Below are 16,711 nucleotides of genomic sequence, written 5' to 3' on the forward strand. Positions count from 1 at the left end.
AGCTTACACTTCCATTTATGGTTTTTACAAGTGTTCCCCACCCACGTTTTCCACCGAAAGAGGGAGGAATCGGTTGTAAGGAAAGACCTGTTTCAGCTCCTTACTGGATGGAAGCAGTGGCTAGAGACAGATGTGAGCATGAGGGAGAATTCTGTACTGAAGGAAAACCACATGGCCGATCTTCATTAGAATCCTAAAACACTGTTTAACACTGCACCTCCTTGACCTCCTGATACAAGCGCAGAGAGCCGCTGTGAGCTCCAGCTCCTACAGAGCACCTACAGCCTGTTAAACACGCGACTGATACTGAATTTACCTGTCTCTCCCTTTTAATTCTTTAAAAACGTTTAATACCATGGCCAAAAAAACGCATTTCATAAATGTTTGTATTTATTTTACAACGCTTTTGTGTAAAGAACGCAGTAAAAAGGCAACAGAAACAGGCAAACATTTAAACCAAGACTTTGCCTTATGCCCCACTTATATGGTTTGATAAGGGGTAGTACTCTGAAAAGTGTGAGCTCCACTGATGTAGATAATACACTGTGCAGATTGCGAGAACCCACCGTGATGAATCTCAAAGTCGTGAATCCCCAGGCCTTTAAACACAGCCACGCAGGGCTTCTGGATGTAGAGAGAGGTACACAGTTCTGCCTCTGACACACAGTCCACCTTCCCTACCTGCGCGCACACACACACACACACACACACACACACACGGCGGAAACAGAAACACACTGCAGTAAAAAACAGGAAACACATATGGAATCATAGATTGATCAGCCACAAGATTAAAACCACGGCCAGTGGTTATAGTGAACGTCTACAATTGTGGGCAATCTCACTTCTCTCTGGTTGTTTACATCCCGAAGCTAAGTGTATTTTAAAGAGGAACGGTGTGTTTGAGGGGAAGAAAAACTGACTGTTGTTTGTAACTGGAGTTGCTTAGTTCTGTAGCAGCAGTAGTCTGTAATGCAGTTAGTTGTCTCCTGAGTTTAGAGACATTTCCACTTTAGGTGGAATATAATAAGCCAAAAGAAATAAGTCCTAATTTGAGTTCGTGCTTTTCACCGTTTGGAGTTCTCTCTGTTGTCTAAAAAAAACTCCAGATGCTTCTGCCATGAGCAGAGAAAGAAAAACTAGCATACCCAACTGAGCCAGGCTGTTTTTAATAATCTAAGTGGACAGAGAGTGGACACAGGGTTTAAAAACTCCAGCAGCACTGCTGTGTCTGATCCATTCGCACCAGTGCAGCACACACTAACACACCACCACCACCACGTCAGTGTCACTGCAGCACTGTGGAGGTGACAAGGAAGTGGTCCTAATGTTATGCTTGATCTCTCTTGATATATATCTATAACCTTTCTAAAAAAATGTTTTGACATGTTTTATTGTATTTATCTTCAGTTGTAGTTATTCAAGTTTCATCCCCTGGTAAAAATAAGACTATATCAGGTTAAACTCAGATGTTCTGTGACTCCTAAGATGTTTGTGTGTTACATGAGACGACTGTAAAATAAAGGACCAACCTGTATGTGTGAACCTTTGAGAAGTGCGCTGAGCTTTTTGTACTCGTCAGTGACCGCACTGTTCTCCCCGAAGCTGAAACTGACCAGCCAACGGTGCCGAGCCAACTTATCCTGAAAAGAAATATTTTATTATTATTAATCCAGTTATCAGAAGTCTAGAAATACAAAATACATGATGCCCTGTGATGGACTGATACCCAGGACGCGTTCCTGCCTAGCAACCAATAATTCAAGGTAGGCCTCGGACCCACAATGACCCTCACCTGTGGTTACAGACGACAAATGAATGAAAGGAATCGATTCTTAGACACATTGCACGTCTCTCTTTAATTGTTGTTTATTTCCTGTTTTCTCCTCAAATATAATTCATCTCCAACTCCCCAATGAGACACTCTTTCTTTCTTTTCAAACTGATGCTAACGCTTCAACAGTGAACGTCTTAATGCAGAGGTTGAGAAAGCAAACGGCCCAGATCTATCACATTAGCTGACAGACACCCAGGCAAGCTAACAATACAGGCAGAAAGATGTGGCGAGAGCTGGAGCCATCCTACCCACCCAGAAACGAGGCTAAACACATCACTGTGCAACTGGCTGCTTGACTTCCTGACTGGAAGACCACAGGCAGTACGGGTTTGGCAGTAACTCGTCTACCATAATCACTCTGAACACGGGGGCTCCCCAAGGATGTGTGCTGAGCCCCCTTCTGTTCACTCTGCTAACCCACGACTGCTCTCCACTTCACTGCGTGGTACGGAGCCTGCACAGCATCCTGCTGCAGAACCTTCCCACTTCTGCCCCCCCCACACACACTACTCAGCAACCTCATCAATTACCACCAATACCCAACTGTGACTTTGAAAATCAGGCAGGCACTCAACCACTTTAACCAGCCTCCACGCTTCATATCCCTGTATTTGCACTACTGTTGACACCGGTTGTGTTTATATTGGTACTGTCACTTAAGCTCCCCATCAGACCTAACTGTGACTTTTTCAATAGAATCGGTTTGCACTTGTTCACTTTATTTAGTTGTTATACGATTATCTTGCACTATTGTCTACTCTGCCTTGTACAGCCAGTATCCTACCCCCTCCTATTACAACTATTTTGCACTACTGTTTACTCTGCCCTGTACATCCAGTATCCTATCTCCTTCTCTTACGATTATCTTGCACTATTGTTTACTCTGCCCTGTACATCCAGTATCCTACCTCCTCCTATCACAATTATCTTGCACTATTGTTTACTCTGCCCTGTACATCCAGTATCCTACCTCCTCCTATTATGACTATCTTGCACTATTGTTTATTCTGCCCTGTACATCCAGTATCCTACCTCCTTCTATTACGATTATCTTGCACTATTGTTTACTCTGCCCTGTACATATAGTATCCTACCTCCTCCTATCACAATTATCTTGCACTATTGTTTACTCTGCCCTGTACATCCAGTATCCTACCTCCTTCTATTACAATTATCTTGCACTATTGTTTACTCTGCCTTGTACATCCAGTATCCTACCTCCTCCTATTATGATTATCTTGCACTACTGTTTACTCTGCCCTGTACATACAGTATCCTACCTCCTTCTATTACAATTATCTTGCACTATTGTTTACTCTGCCTTGTACATCCAGTATCCTACCTCCTCCTATTATGATTATCTTGCACTATTGTTTACTCTTCCTTGTACATCCAGTATCCTACCTCCTTCTATTACAATTATCTTGCACTACTGTTTACTCTGCCCTGTACATCCAGTATCCTACCTCCTCCTATCACAATTATCTTGCACTATTGTTTACTCTGCCCTGTACATCCAGTATCCTACCTCCTCCTATTATGACTATTTTGCACTACTGTTTACTCTGCCCTGTACATCCAGTATCCTACCTCCTTCTATTACGATTATCTTGCACTATTGTTTACTCTGCCTTGTACATCCAGTATCCTACCTCCTCCTATTATGATTATCTTGCACTACTGTTTACTCTGCCCTGTACATCCAGTATCCTACCTCCTCCTATCACAATTATCTTGCACTACTGTTTACTCTGCCCTGTACATCCAGTATCCTACCTCCTCCTATCACAATTATCTTGCACTATTGTTTACTCTGCCCTGTACATCCAGTATCCTACCTCCTTCTATTACGATTATCTTGCACTACTGTTTACTCTGCCCTGTACATCCAGTATCCTACCTCCTTCTATTACGATTATCTTGCACTATTGTTTACTCTGCCTTGTACATCCAGTATCCTACCTCCTCCTATTATGATTATCTTGCACTACTGTTTACTCTGCCCTGTACATCCAGTATCCTACCTCCTCCTATCACAATTATCTTGCACTATTGTTTACTCTGCCCTGTACATCCAGTATCCTACCTCCTCCTATTACGATAATCTTGCACTATTGTTTACTCTGCCCTGTACATCCAGTATCCTACCTCCTTCTATTACGATTATCTTGCACTACTGTTTACTCTGTCCTGTACATCCAGTATCCTACCTCCTCCTATTATGATTATCTTGCACTATTGTTTATTCTGCCCTGTACATCCAGTATCCTACCTCCTCCTATTATGATTATCTTGCACTATTGTTTATTCTGCCTTGCACATCCAGTATCCTACCTCCTCCTATTATGATTATCTTGCACTATTGTTTATTCTGCCCTGTACATCCAGTATCCTACCTCCTCCTATTATGATTATCTTGCACTATTGTTTATTCTGCCCTGTACATCCAGTATCCTACCTCCTTCTATTACGATTATCTTGCACTATTGTTTACTCTGCCCTGTACATATAGTATCCTACCTCCTCTTATTATGATTATCTTGCACTACTGTTTACTCTGCCCTGTACCTCCAGTATCCTACCTCCAAATCAGGTTATTGTCTTCAGTCAGTGTCCCATTGACTCATGTATGTCTATCAGTGAGCTGCTGGTATCGTATGTCCTGCACTTGTCTTCTGTTTGTTCACTTTCATATATTTATAAACTTAGCTTAGTTGAATTTAGTCTATTTTTGTTAAATGGTACTGCATCTTGCAGAGGAGAGTAACGTAATTTCAATCCTTTTTATGTCCTGTACATATGTAGAGTTGACAATAAAACTCTCTTGACTTGATTAAATGTGTTCTCTGCACATCACAGTTGACAAAACAAGAACTGCAACAGTTACCTGGTATATTCATACTGAACGTAATCGTCATTAAAGATGTTCACCATTACGTTCAAACAGAAAAACCTCTATGTTCCCATCACTCTGCTTGTTTCTGTCCTGCATTAGTCACAAATGTAACACTGAGCAAACACCACCGCGTTAGCACTGAGCTGACAGACTGATATGATTATCTTGCACTACTGTTTAATCTGCCCTGTACATCCAGTATCCTACCTCCTCCTATTATGATTATCTTGCACTATTGTTTACTCTGCCCTGTACATCCAGTATCCTACCTCCTCCTATTATGATTATCTTGCACTACTGTTTAATCTGCCCTGTACATCCAGTATCCTACCTCCTATTATGATTATCTTGCACTATTGTTTATTCTGCCCTGTACATCCAGTATCCTACCTCCTCCTATTATGATTATCTTGCACTACTGTTTAATCTGCCCTGTACATACAGTATCCTACCTCCTCCTATTATGATTATCTTGCACTACTGTTTAATCTGCCCTGTACATACAGTATCCTACCTCCTCCTATTATGATTATCTTGCACTATTGTTTATTCTGCCCTGTACATCCAGTATCCTACCTCCTCCTATTATGATTATCTTGCACTACTGTTTACTCTGCCCTGTACATCCAGTATCCTACCTCCTCCTATTATGATTATTTTGCACTACTGTTTAATCTGCCCTGTACATCCAGTATCCTACCTCCTCCTATTATGATTATCTTGCACTATTGTTTATTCTGCCCTGTACATCCAGTATCCTACCTCCTCCTATTATGATTATCTTGCACTACTGTTTACTCTGCCCTGTACATACAGTATCCTACCTCCTCCTATCACAATTATCTTGCACTACTGTTTACTCTGCCCAGTACATCCAATATCCTACCTCCTCCTATCACAATTATCTTGCACTACTGTTTACTCTGCCCAGTACATCCAATATCCTACCTCCTCCTATCACAATTATCTTGCACTTTTGTTTATTCTGCCCTGTACATACAGTATCCTACTTTCTCCTATCACAATTATCTTGCACTACTGTTTACACTGCCCTGTACATACAGTATCCTACCTCCTCCTATTATGATTATCTTGCACTATTGTTTACTCTGCCCAGTACATCCAGTATCCTACCTCCTCCTATCACAATTATCTTGCACTACTGTTTACTCTGCCCTGTACATACAGTATCCTACCTCCTCCTATCACAATTATCTTGCACTACTGTTTACTCTGCCCAGTACATCCAATATCCTACCTCCTCCTATCACAATTATCTTGCACTATTGTTTATTCTGCCCTGTACATACAGTATCCTACTTTCTCCTATCACAATTATCTTGCACTACTGTTTACACTGCCCTGTACATCCAGTATCCTACCTCCTTCTATTACGATTATTTTGCACAACTGTTTACTCTGCCCTGTACATACAGTATCCTACCTCCAAATCAGGTTATTGTCTTCAGTCAGTGTCCCATTGACTCATGTATGTCTATCAGTGAGCTGCTGGTATCGTATGTCCTGCACTTGTCTTCTGTTTGTTCACTTTCATATATTTATATACTTAGCTTAGTTGAATTTAGTCTATTTTTTGTTAAATGTTACTGCATCTTTCAGAGGAGAGTAACGTAATTTCAATCCTTTTTATGTCCTGTACATATGTAGAGTTGACAATAAAACTCTCTTGACTTGACTAAATGTGCTCTCTGCACATCACAGTTGACAAAACAAGAACTGCAACAGTTACCTGGTATATTCATACTGAACGTAATCGTCATTAAAGATGTTCACCATTACGTTCAAACAGAAAAACCTCTATGTTCCCATCATTCTGCTTGTTTCTGTCCTGCATTAGTCACAAATGTAACACTGAGCAAACACCGCCGCGTTAGCACTGAGCTGACAGACTGTAGGAGGGTGTTAATTTCAAAAATGCAGACACACTTCCTCCACATACAGGTTACAGCACATTCCTCACATCATTACCTCAAAGCTGAACTTGGTGAGGCTCTCCAGGTCAGGCATGCGCCGCATCACCAGGCCGTAAATCTCTCGGGCGTCCAGAGTCTTCAGAAACTGCAACAGCAATTAACACGAATGCATTCAGAGACGGGGAAAACATGTCCAGAAGGAGAAAGATGCACTGACATAACTGCATTTCTTAAAGGTTTAAGGAATAAATTAAAATGAATTAAAAATATTACTTTGCAAAACTGCATTTAATGTTAGCAACATTTTCACTGGGTTTTGATTGGTTTCATTCCACATACGGCTTCAAATCCTTGGAGAACACTGATATAAATGATAGTTACTATAATAGTGAATGTAATAATACATCTGTCCCTGACATCAACAAAGCACCATCCTGTATCTCACCAGAACACTGCCCTCCTGAGCCAGGGAGCTGCCGGGGGGAAACAGGGCCGTGACGCTGCTGGTCACTTCAAAGCTCTCACACAGCTCAGAATGCATTGTACAGTCCATCCAGCCCACCTTCACCACACCTTCCTGCCGAGAGATACACACACACAGCCTTAACAAGAAGTGCAACAGCACCTACCGCTATAAATCTCAGACTATGTAGAAGTATCAAAAAAAGAGAATTTCCCACCAACATCCCAGCGAGCTTCTGTCTTGTCTGAGACTCCAGACAGTCTGTGGGAAACAACATAAACATCCCTTACATTCTTTACTTGTGAAATATACTGACTAAGGCCTGGTAAACACAGAGGGCCCACAGCAGTCTTTATAAGATTACTTTCTATCGCAGAGTACGAGCTGCACCTGAAAATCTGCCTGAATCCTCAGACACATTTGGAGAGAGAAAGGGAGCATGAGAGGGTGAAGAGAGCGAGAGCAAGAGAGAGATAAAGATAAAAGGGAAATTAAAGAGATGAATAAAAGAGGATAAGAGTCAGAGTGTCTCTCTCTCTGTAAATATATCATTCAGTGTTTCCTGTTTATCTACAGCAAGTCAGAAAATCAAACTTTGTGTTTATCTCACCTCCAGTGTCAGCGCAGAAGGTGATGAGCCATCCGACTCTGTTCGCAAAGGCCCGCTCGATCTCTGTGAACACATTTCCTAAAATAAAAGTGTAAAAAAAGCAGTGTATTTTATAAATGCACTTAAATCCTGATTTGTATTATAGGCAGGTTAACCCACAGAGTGCCAGGTCCTATTTAATTTATAATGAAATACAATAAAAACACAGTGAACAACATGTTCAACAATTATTTCTATTAACTTAGGTGTAGGTTTAAAAAATTAGATAAAGATTCACAGCAAATGAAAAGTTATTATTTAAGATTTTATGCCAGTGTCCTTTTATAATGATCTCTACTGCTCTTTTTTTTGGTGTTTTAAAAACTAGCTGGAGACACAAATGCGGTCCGGGTGTTGTGTTTAACTTCCTGTTTTTGGTACATTAGTATATGGGAGGGGGGAAACTTTTAAAGATGGGTGGTGACCGTGGCGGCCATTTTGAAGTCGGCCATTTTGGATCCAACTTCTGTTTTTTCAATGGGAAGAGGGTCATGTGACACATCAAACTTATTGGGAATTTATTTCCTTTCATTAGTTATTTACAAGTTTCTGGTCACCATGGTCACCACCCATCTTGAAAACTTTCCCCCCCTCCCATATACTAATGTGCCACAAACAGGAAGTTAATATCACCAACCATTCCCATTTTATTAAGGTGTATCCGTATAAATGTCCCACCCTGTAGTTGTATATTACAGTATGATTTTCTGTTTTTGATTAATGATTTTTAATTTATTATTTTGATGAAACACTAATCTGTTTCATTCCAGGGAATCTCCGCTGTGCTACGTTTGGTATCTCAGCATCATGTGACATAAAATACTCGCACTAATTATTATTATTACTGAAGATGTTATTGAATTAATGAAGAAGGAACCAGAAATACAGATCTATTCCTCTTCCAGGATGTAGCACTGCTCCACAGCCCTGTCCACCAGGAGGACACACCTGCTCACTGATATTAATCAGTATCAGAGGGGTGAGCTGACCACACACACACACATACACGCACACACACACACACACACACAGTCTTAATACCCTTTCCACAGACTGTTTGGACATGTCTCTGAAGCAGAGGACATTTTTTTAGAATGTGGTGGAGACACGGCCCCAGGATCCCTAGCATAAATGATGCCTATAATAACGTCATGAAGTATCCACAAGTGTAAAGGGCTGCTGCTGATTTCATCAACTGTGAGGAAATAAATCTCTAATTGTTTTAAAACCATTGAATTTGAAACCATTTATATTTTGTCCAAACATAAGCGAGGTGTTAGTGATGTTCCGATGGAGGACCGTACCTTGCCACAGCTCTGTCACTTTACTCGTCACAAATCGCATGGCGAACTTGGTGAGACCAGCCTTGGACCTGTCTCCATAATATTTCTCTGGATTCTGACAGAGAGAGAAAGACGCAGTCACACGTCGTTAGAGCATCTTTACTATGACCTGCACAGGGCCAGCAGAAAACACTCCACCAACATAAAAACGACTGATAACAAAAATGATCACTGAGCATCACAGCCCTTTACACGTCAATGACAACACCTGTGTGTGTGTGTGTGTGTGTGTGTGTGTGTTTCTCACCATGCCGGCTCTAAAGACAAACAGACTGGGATAGCTGTTGATTCCTTTACTGCGACAGAGTCTGCTGTTATCTCCACAGTTCACTGCTCCGATCCGTATCACTCCATCCATCTCTTTAGCGAACTCTCTCCACTGTGAGTTTACACAGAAGAAGAAACCGATTACAACAGTTTTAAATCCCTACAGCTTTCAAATGAAGCAGATTCTTTTTAAAAAAAGAAAAGAACCATGTGGGCCGGGCCGGGCTTAAAGGGGACCACCACGACGTTACTCTTATAACGTCGCTCAAAAGTGTTCACAGTGGTGGTGATAGGAACCAGACGTCTGCCTCTACCATACCCCCACAGACAGCAGATTACATAAAGAGCAAGTTTACAGGCATCAGACAGAGACTTAGACTACACTGCAGTGGGTTCAGCTCTGGAAATCCTACGTGGAGACATGGAACTGCAAGGTTAATGAACACACTGCCTGATGCCCGACATTAAAACATTAAAAAAAACAGTAAAGTGAAAGAGAGAGAGTAAGGAATGTCAAAAACGTTTGTTTTTACTTCTAACATAAAAATCTCACCGTCGGAGCCAGGTCATGGCAGTGTGAGCATCGGGGAAAGTAGAAATTCACAAACCAAACTTCTCCAGAGTTCACCGCTGCATCTATTCAAGAGATAAGAGCAGAAAACACGTAGATATGTGCAGATACGGGAGCTGTGAGCAGGCGCTGATCAGTATCAGCTGATCGAACACATCAGGAAATGTGTGTTTGAAACAAGAGTCAAAGCTTAAAATTTACGTCCACTGACCATTAATCATTTTAATTGTGGAAAAAAAAAAGTATGTGAGAGCGCAAAGACAAGGTTAAAGTCGGAAGAACAAACACAAGAGCGCGGAGAATTAAGAGCACTGAGTAAAAACAGAGAAAATGAGAACGGAGAAGAAAGAGAACAGAGTCAAAACGGCTACAATGACGAGCTTCTGCTCCTCACTGCTGTGAGCTCAGGGTGAAGCTGGTTCTGATATCACAGGCTATCCCCGGCAAAATGTCAAACTAAAAGTCACGCGGGAGGTGTGTGTACATTTATATTTATCTACGCTTGGTAATATCATTCATTCATTCATTCATTATCTGTAAGCGCTTATCCAGTTCAGGGTCGCGGTGGGTCCAGAGCCTACCTGGAATCATTGGGCGCAAGGTGGGAATACACCCTGGAGTGGGCGCCAGTCCTTCACAGGGCAACACAGACACACACACACATTCACTCACACCTACGGACACTTTTTGAGTCGCCAATCCACCTACCAACGTGTGTTTTTGGACTGTGGGAGGAAACCGGAGCACCCGGAGGAAACCCACGCAGACACAGAGAGAACACACCACACTCCTCACAGACAGTCACCCGGAGGAAACCCACGCAGACACAGAGAGAACACACCACACTCCTCACAGACAGTCACCCGGAGGAAACCCACGCAGACACAGGGAGAACACACCACACTCCTCACAGACAGTCACCCGGAGAAAACCCACGCAGACACAGGGAGAACACACCACACTCCTCACAGACAGTCACCCGGAGAAAACCCACGCAGACACAGGGAGAACCCACCACACTCCTCACAGACAGTCACCCGGGGAGAACACACCACACTCCTCACAGACAGTCACTCGGAGCGGGAATCGAACCCACAACCTCCAGGCCCCTGGAGCTGTGTGACTGCAACACTACCTACACTACCTAATCAACTGCAATAAAATACATTCGCCTTCATTTTGCAGCATGTCACACTGGACAAGAACCATGCGGGCTGGGCCGGGCTTAAACAGGACCACCACGACGTCACTCTTTGGCAAAAAACACTCAAAAGTGATCACAGTGGTGACAAGCCCCCCTCAGTGGGTTCAGCACTGGAAATCCTACTGGGAAACTTAACCTTGATCATGATCTAGGAAATGGAACTGCGAGGTTTAGGAACACACTGCCTGATGCCCGAGACACTCCATACGAAGCTCTTTAGACTGAGCAGGTTCAGTGGTGGTTGTCGGATAAGAACTTACCGAAGTCTCCTCTGTCTAGAGTTATAACTTCTGGATCATCGTCATAGATTCCTGTAAAACAGAAGTTATTAGTAAACAGCTGCACTAAAGTCATAGCAATTACATATAGTTCAAGTTTTCAAATAGAGCACCATCTCGAGTTCCCACACTGTACCAAAATCATATCTGTAATAGTTCCAGCTTTCGTATCGTCCTCCCTGCTGTTCATCCTGAAGCCCTTTCTCTCCATATTTGTCATATTTCTTCCTCAGGTCTTCGTCCTTCAGCACCTCATACGCACGGTTGATCTTCAAGAACTTCTCGTGGGCCGTCTCATCGTTCTAGATAAAGAGATTAAAAAAAGGTGTGAGGCGAGGGGTTGAGTCGCTAGGGTGGTCTCCCAGACACAGGTTCAAATTACTGTGTAGTCCAGCACTAGGCTTAATCTCCGTCTCGGATACCACCCCATAGTGATTAGAATAGTAATCAGTTAAAGTCACAGCAGTACAGATCCATGCTTTAATACTGACATCGGATACTGCACTTTATTCAAGTAACGTAACTATTAGATCACGAGAAATAATATGGATTTTTAAATAATATGGATTTAATAAAGGTCCCATAACTTCTATTCACATGTCAGAGTGTAAACACTCCCCTGAAACAGTTCAATGGAAAACATACGTTTACAGGAAGTGGCCCACTCTACAAACAGAGCTCAATGCAATCAATGCATTGATAAACACAGTTTAAATCACACAAACCCAATAACGTACCACAGCTTGGTTTGTGTTAGTCTGAGGTCGCTGTCTTGCAGAAGTAAGTGGTTCTTGGCACAGTACGACACTTTTATAACCCTGTAAACTTCTTTACAACAGATCAGACTCCCTCACCTCCACCGGACTTCCTCAGGACCCACCAGACTCTCTTTCGGTCGATCATGCACTTACACGACCCACCGGATTTACCTTTGATGCCCCACCAAGCTCTTCCCCACTCGCCAGTCTGTCCCTCGACCCGCCACGCTCTCCCTCGACCCGCCACGCTCCTCCTCGATCCGCCAGTCTGTCCCTCGTCTCGCCACACTCTCCCTCGACCCACCAGTCTGTCCCTCGTCCCGCCACGCTCTCCCTTGACCCGCCAGTCTGTCCCTCGACCCACCAGTCTGTCCCTTGACCCGCCACGCTCTCCCTCGACCCGCCAGTCTGTCCCTCGACCCGCCACGCTCTCCCTCGACCCGCCAGTCTGTCCTTCGACTCGCCAGTCTGTCCCTCGACCCACCACTCTCTCCCTCGACCCACCACGCTCTCCCTCGACCCGCCAGTCTGTCCCTCGACCCGCCAGTCTGTCCCTCGACCCGCCAGTCTGTCCCTCGACCCGCCGGTCTGTCCCTCGACCCGCCGGTCTGTCCCTCGACCCGCCACGCTCTCCCTCGACCCGCCACGCTCTCCCTCGACCCGCCACGCTCTCCCTCGACCCGCCAGTGTGTCCCTCGACCCGCCACGGTCTTCCTCGACCCGCCAGTCTGTCCCTCGACCCGCCAGTCTGTCCCTCGACCCGCCACGCTCTCCCTCGACCCGCCACGCTCTCCCTCGACCCGCCACGCTCTCCCTCGACCCGCCACGCTCTCCCTCGACCCGCCACGCTCTCCCTCGACCCGCCAGTGTGTCCCTCGACCCGCCACGGTCTTCCTCGACCCGCCAGTCTGTCCCTCGACCCGCCAGTCTGTCCCTCGACCCGCCAGTCTGTCCCTCGACCCGCCTGTCTGTCCCTCGACCCGCCTGTCTGTCCCTCGACCCGCCGGTCTGTCCCTCGACCCGCCGGTCTGTCCCTCGACCCGCCGGTCTGTCCCTCGACCCGCCGGTCTGTCCCTCGACCCGCCGGTCTCTCCTTTGACCCGCCAGTCTGTCCCTCGACCCACCACGCTCTCCCTCGACCCACCACGCTGTCCCTCGACCCGCCACGCTGTCCCTCTACAATCCTCCAGGCTCTTCCTCGACCCCTGCCAGGCACTTTAACAAACTACCTCTCTCTTACAACCCATGGGAATCTTAATGAACTTACATCAACAACTCCAACATCGGAGCTGGTTCCTATGGTTTAACGAACAATTTAAAAACAGAACAGAGTTTCCACTGGGATGAAAACCCCCAGATTCAATACTTGGTGGGTGTTCCCACCACAATATATCACAATATAAATACACATCAAACTTTTAGGCAACAAAATCAGCAGAAATCACAGCGGACACTTCGGCTCTCACAGGGACCCCAAAAGTCTGTTTGTGCTACCACAGATCCTGAACTCAGATTAACTCTGACTACAAGAAACTCAAGACTCTTGGCAAGGCACTCCCTCGCTTCAGGGCAAGGCCTCCCTGTCCACCGGGGTGGTAGTCTCTCCTCAGCAGGTGCCCCCACGCTGGATCTGCAGTAACACAGTCAGTGCACTGGTCCCCACAGTGACATGAACAATAAAGAGATGGAGTTAAAAGGTACTCACTGGGTTCTTGTCCGGGTGCATGGTCAGAGCGAGCTTCTTAAAAGCCTGTCGGATCTCCCGAGTGCTGGCGTCTCGCGAAATCTCCAGCAACTTGTAGTAATCATCAGCAGAGTGACTGGTGACCACCAGCCATGTGAGGACGAAGAGGAACAGCAGGGTTTTCCCTGAAGGTTTCAGACCATTCTTGATCATCTCTGAGCTTGATTTCGCAGGGCTCATTGTTGAAGGTGTTTTTTTTTTTAATAACGACTCTTTAAGAGGGACTCTGTAAGCACAGAGGCGAATGAATTGTTAGAGGGTTTATATGTAGATAACACGCTGGCATTTACAGTCCATGTTTACAGAAGGCGGAGTGTGCTACACAGCCGGCCTGGATCCTGGATGCAGCAGGACGTCAGAGACTTGCACCACGTTTTACCACACTCCCAGAAACTCTCAGAGTACTAATCACCAGCACTAGACAGGTTCACACAAAAATCAGACCTTCAGGATCAGTGTAGTGCCACACTTCACTGATTTTACGTATTAAAAACTGAGAATTCATAGAGGTCCACTTCATCGTGATCAGGGTCGCAGTGGGTCCAGAGTCTACCCAGAATCCTTTTGTGCAAAGTAAAAAACACCCTGGACATCACAATTTCACACGACCAATCCACCTAACGACATGTGTGTTTGGACTGCGGGAGACACACCAGGTTCATTCACACACAGTGACCCTAGAGCGGTGTGAAAGAGACACCACCTGTCCCTCTCTTTCTATATGACACAGTTAAATCTCACAAATGCTGTTTCCCCACAGCAAAGTGAATGAAATCTAAGGCGTAGCGTCCAGTGACTGACACTGTACAGGACACGCCCAAAGGTTTGGAGACACCCCATAAAGAGTGAACACAACTTCTTTAAGGTTCAGCCCCTGTACACACAGAAGCATGGAAGGAAAGGGGATGCTCTGGAGCAGCTGCACATGAGCCAGCACTGGAGGAGATGAGCTGGAGTGGTGTTTGTGACCCAAAACTAATCGCCCAACCTCAACACCTGACCTCACTAAGGTTTACGTGGCTGAATGCCATCAGATGCTCACAGGAATGTTCCAGAATCTACTGGAGAGGAGTTTCTTCCTGTAACACAAACGCTGTGAGAACGTAAAGAGCAGATACGTTTACAACAGAAACCTCTGTTCAATCCGGTTTATTTCAGATATAAACGGGGTTTATTCTCCAATGTTGTGTTCATTGACTTACTATAACATTTAGTTAAGCGGTTAAAAATGAAAGACTGACGTTATCCCAGAGCTAGACGTGTTAAAACAGTGTTTAATCCACGGTTAAAGTCTTAATTCAGAACCAAAACTAGTGAGGAGTGGATTACCTGCAGTAAACAGACAGCGCTGCTCCTCTAGAAACCGGACCCGGCACCTTGCTGCGCCCAAACACGTCACAGGACAAATCCTGCACGCAAGGACCCATTAGCGGCTGTCCGGGACACGCCTGATTTAAAAACACACCGCGTCGATTACACGGAATTATTTTTTTAAAAATGTATTTGTAAGTGAATCATTAAGATCACTACGTTGAAATCCAGCCACAGAGCCAGGCATAACGTTTAATAATGTATTCATTCGTTTGTTTTTGTAACCCATTCATCCCAATCTTTCACTCACAGTTATGGACATTTTCATAAATACACCCAGCTAATTATGTTTTTTTTGTGTGACAATATTATATAATTAAATTAATAAAGAACTAATCAATTAAAAGATTAATTAATTATGTATTTAATACATAATTACAATTTGAAATAACAGCTTAAATAATTTTGTGATTTATTTAGCAAATCGTGGTATGTTTACAGATGTCTCTTGGACTGAAAAGGGGAAAGAGACGGTTGCTGTTTTCACATTTAAAGATAAAATTCCCACTTTAGGCGACAAGTCTGCGGGTTTATGAGGGATGGCATCATTTCAGACGCTTTGACAATCCGTGGGAAAGTTTTCTGAGCAGTAGTTTGTGTCCTGCGGGATTCTAGGGCCCACCACACCCTGCACCCCAAAGCCCTCGGCGTGACGTCATCGTGGTGTCTCTGACGCAATGACGCTCACTGAGCGCCACGTCTGTTTCTTCCAATAAATGAAGAGATACATTTTCCCTAATACACAATATTTATAAAAACAAATTCATTTACTACTACTATTATTATTATTATTATTATTATTATTATTAAGCAAAAACTAATTAATGACATGAATATACCTTTATTTTGGGGTTTGTGTTTCAGGGTGGTTGATGTTTCATGTTGTTTGTGTGTGTTTGGGATTGGCGTGTAGTGAGATGCATTGTTTGTTGGGGACTAATCATCAGGGTGAAGGGTGTTCGCTGGCGTGTGGTGTAAATGAATCTCACAACACAACCAAGCCCAAGCTGCCCATTCCCTTACTCCCTTCCCGCACTTGTGTATGTTAGCATTTATGCTAACATAACTGATGCCTTTGCTAATTTAATTTAAATACCATTGCTTTAGTGGTGTAACATTTTTGGTGGGTTATAGAGAAAAAAATGATAACACAAACATATTGCTAGGAGCTATAATTGTCTGTGCCATGGTTGATTATCTTTTAAATTTTTTTGTCCATGTACAGAAAACATATATTTATACTAACTTCATAGAGCAAGTGAAAAACCTTCTAAGCATTCATCCATCCATCCATCCATTATCTGTAACCGCTTATCCAATTTAGGGTCGCGGGGGGTCCAGAGCCTACCTGGAATCATCGGGCGCAAGGCGGGAATACACCCTGGAGGGGACGCCA

General features: G+C 44.2%; 1 protein-coding gene across 1 annotated transcript in view; it reads right to left on the reverse strand.

Moving 5' to 3' along the window:
- Positions 1-15,347, reverse strand: part of dnajc10 (DnaJ (Hsp40) homolog, subfamily C, member 10) — a 28,198-nt gene extending 12,851 nt beyond the window's left edge. The window contains exons 1-13 of the mRNA XM_066658916.1: positions 15,274-15,347; positions 13,906-14,170; positions 11,579-11,744; positions 11,425-11,475; positions 9,943-10,025; positions 9,370-9,501; positions 9,084-9,177; positions 7,741-7,818; positions 7,348-7,391; positions 7,113-7,244; positions 6,723-6,812; positions 1,533-1,643; positions 567-681 (exon numbers count right to left, since the gene is read on the reverse strand). Of these exons, the coding sequence (XP_066515013.1) occupies positions 567-681; positions 1,533-1,643; positions 6,723-6,812; positions 7,113-7,244; positions 7,348-7,391; positions 7,741-7,818; positions 9,084-9,177; positions 9,370-9,501; positions 9,943-10,025; positions 11,425-11,475; positions 11,579-11,744; positions 13,906-14,124 (1,315 nt within the window). The 5' untranslated portion in view covers positions 14,125-14,170; positions 15,274-15,347. The remainder of the gene's footprint in view (positions 1-566; positions 682-1,532; positions 1,644-6,722; positions 6,813-7,112; positions 7,245-7,347; positions 7,392-7,740; positions 7,819-9,083; positions 9,178-9,369; positions 9,502-9,942; positions 10,026-11,424; positions 11,476-11,578; positions 11,745-13,905; positions 14,171-15,273) is intronic.
- Positions 15,348-16,711: the final 1,364 nt, after the last annotated feature.

This window comes from Hoplias malabaricus, unplaced genomic scaffold, assembly GCF_029633855.1.
Source record: "Hoplias malabaricus isolate fHopMal1 unplaced genomic scaffold, fHopMal1.hap1 scaffold_52, whole genome shotgun sequence".
Taxonomy (NCBI): Eukaryota; Metazoa; Chordata; class Actinopteri; order Characiformes; family Erythrinidae; genus Hoplias; species Hoplias malabaricus.